The sequence below is a fragment of the Haliotis asinina genome, chromosome 4 (genome assembly GCF_037392515.1).
Source record: "Haliotis asinina isolate JCU_RB_2024 chromosome 4, JCU_Hal_asi_v2, whole genome shotgun sequence".
Classification (NCBI taxonomy): domain Eukaryota; kingdom Metazoa; phylum Mollusca; class Gastropoda; order Lepetellida; family Haliotidae; genus Haliotis; species Haliotis asinina.
This window is the reverse complement of record NC_090283.1, coordinates 48120309-48131055: the sequence shown is the minus strand read 5'-3', so window position 1 is coordinate 48131055 and position 10747 is coordinate 48120309. Positions and strand designations below refer to the sequence as shown.

The following is a 10747-nucleotide window of genomic DNA, read 5'->3' as shown; positions in this document are numbered from 1 at the left end:
CGATATGGCTGCAATATTGCCGATGTGACGCTAAATATCAACTCACTCAAATATTCCTGATTTCTCCTTAGTCACTCACAGCCAAAGCTGGAGTCATGTTTAGATCTTCACTGAAGTGTATTTCTTTATGCTGTTGTACAGACAGTGTGCCATGGTCCATAGTATGGTGATCTACCTTCAGTTGTTGGCGATATACAGCCCGTATTATATTGTATATTATATATATTATATTGTATTGTCCAAATTTGTTTTAACTCTCCACACTAGTTTTAATTGTAACTGTGATATTATAGTTGTTTTACTGTCCTTTGACGACAGGAATTTATAATGTATACATATTTCAGTTCAATGTCAAAATGCTGAAATATTGCCGATGTGACGTTAAATATTAACTCACTGACTCACAGTCTGTTTAAATGATTTAACAATAGGTATTGATGTGTGCAAGATTTCCTCTAAAACAAATGTTGAATGTTTCAGGACATGAAACAGAGAGGTCGTCATCGAGTTGAACCGCGTGAAACAAGGGTGACGAGCGGTACATGCAGACTTTGTACAGTTTTCAAGCGGCATGTAGATAGACGATGAAAGACGTTATGTCAGTTTTCTGTTTAAAATGGCGATATGATAGATGTAGCTCACCTACTTTTGGTTTTCAGTTCCATGTTAGAGTGTGTTTATACAATGTACGAGACATATGTGGCAATTTTCCTTCATTTAATGCTAAACATGCTAATCATGCTAAACAGATGCACCTACAAAGGAATATTTGCAGCCTAGTGTGTACTGAAAGCAGAATGAGAGTAGTTGAACAGGTCATGGCAAACGGCCAAGAAAGACGAAAGCTGTGCGTGGTGAAAATGAATCATGAACCCTTGAATATCCAGACATGCCTTTGAGTGACGTGGCATGATCCAAATCAATCTCCAAATGACAACAGGAAGGTGTGTGATCCTGTCCTTTTGCTGCTCATGACCCCTACATTGGTGTAGAGCTGTTTAGCTACCGTTAGTGCTGGACACGTGTGTAGTGGTCTCTCGGAGTAAGCGGTGACCTTTCATGATGAACATGTGTCCCAAAGATAATAGTTTACTTATGCTTATGTACTGAGAGTCTCCTTGTTTTAACCTCATGAAAGAATGCAAATATCTACAATATTGAGCATATTTTCCTTATCTGACAGGAAAGTATGTCACAGTGATTGTCACCTGCCCGGAGCCAATGGACAGAGAACTGATGTTCCTCAGGTTTCATTACAATCAAGATGCGTCGTTCATTAAATTTCATTGTATGTATTTCAATGTTCCCATTTTATTGAGCTGTATCGAGTGGGAATCTTACACATATCAGAACAACCAGGGCAGGTTATAGAAAATAGATATGGCTTATCAGTTGTTTCTCTTACACCGAACGATCTGTGTATGGAGAGATATGAGCCAGATAACAGAATTCACTCTCATTTAGTTTGAACAAGCAAACGTGATGGGGGTTCAACAGCTCGTGATTCTGTTTCTGTTTTTCCTCCCGTTGACATCGACAAAGCGCCCCAATATCGTGTTCATTGTGGCAGATGATTTAGGTGAGTGCAGATGTTACATATTGATTTCTGAAATACTGACCAACTGAAATATAACGTTACTCTTAAAGCGTATCATTTATAACTGAATGAGTGAGTGGGTGAGTTAATATATAACGTCACATCGGCGATATTGCAGCCATATCGTGACGAGAACATATGTGACATAAAAAAAGAAATATACATGCATATTATGAAGAACCTGTCGACGAAGGACAGTAAAACCACTAGATTATCACAGTTAGTATTTAAAACTAGCGTGGAAACTTAAAAAATAATAGTATCACTATTTTGACAGTACAATATAAAACAGGCCATAGATCGCCAACAACAGAAAGTAAATCACCATACTAGGGATCATGGGGACTTACAGTGCCTTTGCTTACTGGATGGTCCCTAGCTGGATTTACACCATCCCCTCGGCCGCTGGCGACTGTATGCAAGATTAGCCACTATTTAAAATGACACATATTCTACGGCTAAAAAGTGGAAGATTAAATGTGCCTTCCAACTGTTTTGGAACTTACATACTCTCTCAGGAGGACAATAATTTTACGGCACTTTATCCCCCTTCGAGGATACTAACAATCTTTGCTGCTAACTTCCAATCATAAAAGATTTATCTATTTACACGTCATGTAACGGGTCTAATTCTTTTTAAATCGCAATGATGAAATGATTACTAACATTACTTAAAAGATCCTTCATAGTTCTTGGTTTAAAATAGTTACCCCTTGTGATGGAATATTCAACATATAACTTAATGAATTAACAATAGGCATACACTCTCACAAAGAAGCTGAGTAATCAGGGTTACTTTTGTAGGGTTTTTTTTTGCAGGATGGAATGATGTTGGTTTCCGGAATCCTGACATGATAACCCCAAACATCGACAAACTGGCCACAGAGGGAATCATCTTCGATAATGCATACGTCCAGCCTCTTTGCAGCCCGTAAATAGTTCTACTAGTTTATAGGAAACATACATGTTCTAACAAAAGATATTCCATCAACTGACGCGGGTCTGGAAAACTTTAAAATACTGGAATAATGCATATTCTAATTGCCAAAAGTTATTACATTCAATGTTCCAGATATCCTGTTGTCCAGCCTTTAACAGTACGTTAACAAACAGCATTACGTCAAATACATGCATTTTAAAAACACATAAATTCACATTTGTTCGTTAACTTTGTTATTTAGTCAGTCAAATGTATATACACCAAGGACATATAGAGACCAGCTAGAGTTTGACGAAATTAACTGATTATGTGATGGCATTACAATTTACACAGAAGTCATTTGAAACTCTTTCAGATCGCGTACCGCTTTCATGAGTGGAATGTATCCTTTCCATGCAGGTATGCAGGTAATTATTCAGTTTTAATCCAGCCAGCGTATTTACCCAAGACATAAGCGTAAGACATGAAAACATCTCACACCACTCACGTATGACAACTGGAAGTAGCACATATTTACCAAGAACTCTCTGGTGACCACGCTGTGTCTGCTGACAAGGTTACTGGTGGAAACAAACCGACTTATCTCATGAAACTATCATGTCCGATTCCACTCTCAAGACGCCAGATTGTCATTGATAGTGACACCGACTAAAGCGTGATCTGACAACACAGGCTATCAGTGGAATTATTCAAAATAATCAAATCACACAGAATCATTGTTGTCACTGTTTTTAAGTTTAATTTATTTTGCCAAACTCTGTTTACGTAAATAATAGGATGATCTCCCTTTTCAGCGGATAGATATGTCATCAGTCAACAGGTGATGTTTGAAAGGCATTTGGAAGTTGGACGAACATGAATACATGACACGTTTTATGGATAACAACATCTTTAGAAACAGATGATTGAATGAAAACGAAGTTGTTATCCATGAAATGTGTGATGCATTCAATCAACAGGTGGTTTATTTTGGTTCACAACCGAACCAGTGTTTGCAATGGAAAAGATGTATCACCCCACAGGATAATTTACTGATGCAGTCACTTATTATTGAGGGAGGGTGGGAGTGAGTGAGTTTAGTTTTCACTCAGCAATATTCCAGCTATATGGCGGCGGTCTGTAAATAATCGAGTCTGGACCAAACAATCCAGTGATCAACAACATGACCATCGATCTGGGCAATTGGGAACAGATGACGTGTGTCAACCAAGTCAGCAAGCCTGATCACCCGATCCCGTTAGTCGCCTCTTACGACAAGCATAGTCGCCTTTTGTGGCAAGCATGGGTTGCTGAAGGCCTATTCTACCACGTGACCTTCACGGGTCTGTTATTGAGAGAAGCAGCAATGCGAAACCGATATATGAAAGGCATCACTGGTGTGATATTTCCACGTTTAAAATATCGATCTCACCAATTTCGGGAAATAAATAAATAAATAAATAAATAAATAAATAAATCCCGTTTCTCAAATATGTAACATTTGTAATGAAATCCCGAAACAGTTTATATGAAATAAATATTAGGACGTGAATAAAAGCATTGAAAGAAATATCTATACTGTAATTGATTATTCATGAAACAATGCTGATTGAATAAAGGGATCTCCATCTGTCCTTTCAGGTTACACCTTTCACTTACGCTTCTTTTGGAGCTGTTGGAAAGGCGTATCGTCTGCTTGTACGTTGGGGGTGGTGATGCTCGTTGGTCTATATATACTTTTCCTCTTTCCTAACATTAGAAGAAACATATTTCACTTCACATCATTTACAAGTGTATAACATGTGACAGTCAATTTGATTTTCAGCATATGGCACTTGTCCGTGACCAGTCAGTATGTGTGCCCCTCAACTTTACATTCCTCCCCCAGGAACTTAAGAAACTCGGCTATGCTACGCACATGGTTGGAAAGTAGGTACCACAAGGGAAAACAAAAATCTCAAACATTACATGGAACACTTGAATCTTTATTTCCTCATTCTTAAATACACCATCGATTCATTAATGCCTGCTGTTGCTGCGTTTTGATTTGTGTAATAACTGTCATTTTAGGATACACCAAAGGACCTATATGATTATTTTGAACTGGCATTTTCAAACGGTAGTGTCATTTATCACTTTCATTTCAGATGGCATCTTGGGTTTTGCAAGTGGGAGTGCACCCCAACATACCGAGGCTTTGATACTTTCTTTGGTTATTATGTTGCGGTTGAAGACTACTTCACTCACTCTGACGGTGCGAATTATACCGTTTGTCTGATGCATATGATTGTAAATGTACTTTTCGTACAATTATGTTCATGTTGGCAGGAGTCCACAAACATTCAAAGTAAATTCAAACTTTCATGTTTTTAATCGTAGCATAAGTGTCTTTTTATTTGCATGGCTAGGTTTCCCAAATTGCTGACGGCTGAGGGGATGATGTAAATCCAGCTAGGGTCCATGCAGGTAGCAAAGGTACAGTAAGTCCCCATGGTCCCTAGTATGGTGATCTACGTTCAGTTGTTAGCAATCTATAGCCCCTTTTTATCTTGTATTGTCCTCTATAGATCAATTGTTTTAGGTATAGTTACTAGTTTTATATTCTCATCTGTGATATTCTAGTTGTTTTACTGTCTCTTGTTGACAGGTTTTATAATAGATATATATATATATTTCATTTCAGTATTAAATGTTCTCGTCACGATATGGCTGAGATATTGCCGATGTGACGATAAATATTAACTCACTCACTCACTCATGTTGGCAGGTGCACAACATTTCCACTACTTTTCGTTTCTTGTATCAAGAGGGTACTTGGACAATACGACTTCCACTAAGGTACTTGGACAGTTGTTCCGCTACTTTTATTTTATCAGCGGGGTACTTGGACAATAGTTCCACTACTTTTCTTTATTTCATCAGGGAGTACTTCGACAATAGTTCAAATACTTTCCTTTCAATTTATCAGGGAGTACTTGGACAATAGTTCCACTACTTTTCTTTTATTTTATCAGGGGGGTACCTGGACTTCCGAGACAATACAATTCCCGCAAGAAACTATTCCGGAGAATATTCTGCCGTAAGTATTGTAAGAGATTGACAATGTTTTTAACACCTTTGCTATATAAATGAAGATTATGTCTATCATTCATGCTTTCTGCGATACTAGTTTATTTATCTCCTCTAGTCTGTTTCTTGATTTGGTCAGTGTAGACGTCCCTAGTCATAATCTGTTTCTCCTTCCAGAACGCATTCGCACAGAGAGCCGTTGACATCATCCATCGTCATAATGTATCACAACCGCTGTTTATGTACCTCCCGTATCAGAGTGTACATGCTCCTATTGAGGTACATGAAATCCACAGTGTATTGAAAACGGGTACCAGTTTACTTCGACATCATTTATAGCATTGAAATGATACTGTTTGTGGGCGATTTTCCATTTCCTTGTTAATAATGCATATAGAACTAAACCAGTTTTCATGTGACTCCATCATCATTGTGTACATGGTCACAATGAGCCATATATGAATCACAATGAAAGCATCTGTTATCTGTTTGGATATTTACGGTATTGGATAATGACGGTATTACTGAGGATTTTCCTTCATTTGTTTTCATTGGATATGGATATGTTTTGTCAACGGACCCGTGAAGATCTTGTTAGAATTGATCTTCAGTCACCCATGCTTGTCGTAAGAGGCGACTTACGGGATTGGGTGATCAGACTCGCTGACTTGACAGACACAAGTTATCGTAACCCATTTGCTTAGATCGATGCACATGTTGTCAGTGTCAGTCACTGGATTGTCTGCCCCAAACTCGAACATTTACAGGTAGTTGCCACATAGCTGTAATATTGCTGAGTGCGGCATAAATGTAAACTCACTCGCCCTTTTGTCAGTGTGAGTACTTCACGCTTTCACATCACAGGTCCCGAAGAGGTATGAGGATATGTATCCAAATGTGATCAACAAAGGGCGAAGACAGTACAGTGGTATGTAGTTTATACCCGTATTTCCATCGTTTTCCCTATACAGTTATCGATGTAAATCCAACTAGGGTCCATGTAGGTAGAAAAGGTACTGTAAGTCCCCATGGTCCGTAGTATGGTGATCTACCTTGAGTTGTTGGCAATCTATAGCCTGTTTTTATATTGTATTGTCCGAATAGTCATATTAGTTTTAACTTTCCACGCTAGTTTTAATTGAAATTGTGATATTCTAGTTCTTTTACTGTCCTTCGTTGACAGATTTTACTACATGCATACATTTCATTTCAATGTTCTCGTCACGATATGGCTGAGATATTGCCGATGTCACGTTAAAGTTTAACTCACTCACTCACCTATACATTTATCACTGAAACTTAAGAAACAAAAGAACCAATTTGAAATTTACTATTTAACATGCATTTGATCGGAGTCCCCATCATTACGCTTACACACAATGTAATATCTTAAATCCTGTTGAAAGCATTGGCCAACAACTTTCATTCCCAACAGGAATGGTGTCTGCACTAGATGAGGCAGTGGGGAATGTTACCAAAGCCCTGAAGGATCGGGGCTTGTTTGAAAATACTCTGATTCTATTCACTGCAGATGTAAGTATTTGCACTATTTACAGAATGATCTTGAAGTCGACTGTTCAGCCTAGAATACACATTATCAGTATTCAGTAATGTTTGTCTAAAGCCAATAAACATCCAACAAGCATACAACAGAAGGCAGCAATGTCAGTATCCAATCATGAACTGCAAATGGATCACGCAACAAGTGAGACACGAGTGAGGTCAAGGGTATGCATTACGAACATCAACGTTTTTCCTGTTACAACATCACGAATACGTCGAAGTGCCTATTTGTGACCATTTGTTTCAGCTAATGGCAAAAGTAAATTGTCGTGATAGTACTTGTTTATCTCGAAAGTAATGTTCCATAAAACTGCTGATTGTATTGTCGTCAATGGATAGATATTTCAATCAATCATGATTTTTGACTTGAACTCTATGGGCAATTTTATGAATTATGAACGGTCAGCCAAAAGCGTTTGATTTTTACCATCACGTATAACTTGCCTGAAACGTATAATTTGTAATTACACTTTCACTTATCTTTTTATGAATGAGAAAAAATGTAATTTTAGACTTGGCCAAATTATAAGCATGAACCATCTACCGGCTCTTTGGAAATACATGAACATCATACTTTTTAATTACGAATATGAGATTGAAAAACACGTTGAACTGCTACATGAGTGTGTTTAGTTCAGCTAATGAAGGGTTAAAAAGTGTTTAAACGTAAATATTACTGTATAAAAAGATGGCCTTGTGTCATCAAAGTTCTAATCTTGTCAATCCTTCTTGTAACAAACCAACGATCATTCAGAATGGAGGCCCAATCCAATCATATGCCAACAACTGGCCTCTAAGAGGAGGGAAGTACACGATCTGGGAAGGGGGGACGAAGGGGGCATCCTTCATGTATGGTGCTGGGCTCCAGAAGACTGGAACGACACACGATGGGTAACGCCACACAATCTATTTAAACATTTTACAGAAGTGCACATGCCATTAGGGATGATCCAAAGTAAAATGAATTATCCTACGAAGTTTAGGAGACTTGTGGTTATTTAGCAAAAGACAATAGCCTAGACATGAACTTGTTACATACGCAAAAACTAAACTAATTTTGCGGCAGGTTAAACAGTTAAAATACGAAATACATTTTCTAACCCCCTCTCTGTTTATTGTGTACACGAACTTAAGATGGAAGACTGTCATTGCTTGGGAAAGTCAAACATATATGTATGGTATATTTTCTAAGTGATTACCTTCTACCTCCTAACAGGATGATCCACGCCGTCGACTGGAAGCCCACTTTGGTATCTGCTGCTGGGGCAACTCCAGGTGGGGAGGTTCTTGAATGTGGCCCCTATTTTCTTGAAAATGGCAACAATAACGATCATGTAAAAACTACAAAGAATTTGCAAGAATCTTTCAAAGTGTCTTTTGTTTGTTAATCTCTTTCTCGTAGCAAGTTACTGACATGTTTTCATTCCTTTCATTCTATGTGGTACAGAAACTACCATTGATGGAATAAGTCAGTGGGATTCCATTCGAAATGGCCTCCCTTCTCCAAGGACAGAGTTTATCTACAACATTGACTACTTTGAAGGTGCATTCGAAGGACATGCTGCAGTAAGGTATTTTCAGATGTCTTTTGTTATCTTTCACCTTCCATTACGAGCAAAAGAGGTTCCGTGTGACTTACATGTATGTACTCCTTTGATACGACATTAGATGCAACTGCATTTAACCAACTAGTTAAACTAGTTAACCAACTTGTTACAAACAAACAGTGTTCATTGAATATGACAGTGTCTGCATTACTATGTATTAGGGTAGGAGACTACAAACTGATCTTGGGGTATCCTGGAGCTTTTGACGGCTGGCACAAACCCATGAACAGAACCGAGGATGATATCTATGTACAGCCAGTTTTCTATGCGGGAGATGAACCAGTCCAGCTCTTTAACGTTCGAGGTACGCAATCAACTTACCTGCGTAGTCTTTTATAGTAAATCTAGGTGAACGTTGATGAAAACGTAACTGTGTGCTTAGATGGAACTCGTAATTATCACCGATCCCTAGATGCATATATACATATAGCTGTTGGAACCGACACATAACGTGTTTTTATTGTCATATTCCGATTATAACATTACTAATATAAGCTTGAGACAGAATTCATCTTCCGATTATAACTAATATAAGCTAGAGACAGAATTCAGGGCGGTGACTGAGTCCACCATTGCTTTGAATGCATGTTTTTCCCGAACCAAATATTCTGACACGCTTCTAGAGGATCCTACTGAGCACAACAACATTGCACCAACGATGCCGGATATGGTGGCGAAGTTGCGCGCCAGGTTTGAGGAGTACAAAAAGACCATGGTGCCAGCCAGTTATCCTGATGGAGATCCAGCTTCTGACCCAAGTAATTTCGGAGGTGTCTGGAGCCCTGGGTGGTGTTAGACAGATGGAACCAACAGATATTGATCAAACAGTAGTGTGTACTTCATCCGCCGATAATAAAAATGATTTGTCAATATGCCACATAAATGTAGATTTGTATTAGAATATTGAAAAGGACAGAGCCAGAGTGATTAGTTAATATCTGATCAATTGACTGTAGCACAGATATGAAGTCTGACTACATCATGACGACATTTAGACGTAGCTGTCTGACCAAGATCTGTTATGGATTAAACGTTTACCAGACCCTTCATCAGGTGAGCTAACAGTTAATGCTATGACGTCGACCCTGTTATGTCATGACTGTGCGATGACGTCACAATGCATGTGACATCACAAACACAGAGAAGGGTACAGCATAAGTGTAGTTAAAACCTGACTTGTTACTTACATAATGGTGATGGATTGAACGATTTATGTATAATGTTGATGGTTCTCGTCACGATATGGCTGAAATATTGCCGATGTGAAGTTAAATATTAACACACTCACTCACTATGTGTGTGTGTGTGTGTGTATGTGTGTGTGTGTATATTAATAAATGTAGGGGCAATTTTTAGTTTCCGGATGAAAATAAAATTGGAGACAAATGGAAGTTAGTCAATGTTGAGGTCATAATAATGTTTTGAGTGTCACCACCTGCTCTTCATTGTTGTACAATTATCGCTGAAGGAAAGACAAGTATGGAGCTAGTGCGTTGTGTTTAGAGGTGGTGACAAAGAGAAATGGCGACGTGTTCATGAGATGTCTGTCTCTGAAAAGTTTGTTTACGCATGTACTTCCTGTTCAAATTGAACGTTGGGGGTTCCCCAACGTTTTAAAAAGTATAAATATAAATTAAATAATGCAAATGTGGTTATCTGTGGCACTCACTTATCACAAAAGCATGTTTAAAAGTATGAGAAATCGTTTGAACATGGTGTAGGTGAAGTTGGTGTTTTCGAAGCTGATATTTATTCTGACAACTGATCATAGCATTTCATGGCCTCATGCTTACTTTTCTAATTTAGAGTATATGTAATATCATGTTTTCCTTCTATTTAATAGGTGTGGTGCAGTAAACTAGTAGTTATAGCGTTCGTTCGTCACGCGAAGACAAGGGTTCCACACCTCAAATGGATACAATATAAGTTGTCCACTGGTCTCTAGCTCGGGAACATAAACATAAACATGAGCCCATGGACCCCGAAGGACAG

The 10747-nt window shown here is 38.4% G+C and overlaps 1 protein-coding gene across 1 annotated transcript; it reads left to right on the top strand.

Annotated features, from left to right (window-relative positions):
• The first annotated feature begins 1482 nt into the window (after window positions 1–1482).
• Window positions 1483–9551, top strand: LOC137282546 (arylsulfatase B-like). The gene is made up of 14 exons (XM_067814309.1): window positions 1483–1579; window positions 2417–2528; window positions 2893–2944; window positions 4342–4445; window positions 4664–4770; window positions 5531–5595; window positions 5763–5864; window positions 6450–6513; window positions 7021–7118; window positions 7903–8039; window positions 8365–8423; window positions 8596–8719; window positions 8917–9059; window positions 9379–9551. The coding sequence occupies exons 1-14, from the start codon at window positions 1483–1485 to the stop codon at window positions 9549–9551; spliced, it is 1437 nt and encodes a 478-aa protein (XP_067670410.1).
• The last annotated feature ends 1196 nt before the right edge of the window (window positions 9552–10747 follow it).

Coding starts and splice junctions, on each gene's coding strand:
- LOC137282546 (XM_067814309.1), top strand. CDS start 1,483: ATGGGGGTTCAACAGCTCGTGATTCTGTTTCTGTTTTTCCTCCCGTTG. Junction 4,446..4,663: donor GCTACGCACATGGTTGGAAA/GTAGGTACCACA, acceptor CTTTCATTTCAG/ATGGCATCTTGGGTTTTGCA. Junction 8,040..8,364: donor ACTGGAACGACACACGATGG/GTAACGCCACAC, acceptor ACCTCCTAACAG/GATGATCCACGCCGTCGACT.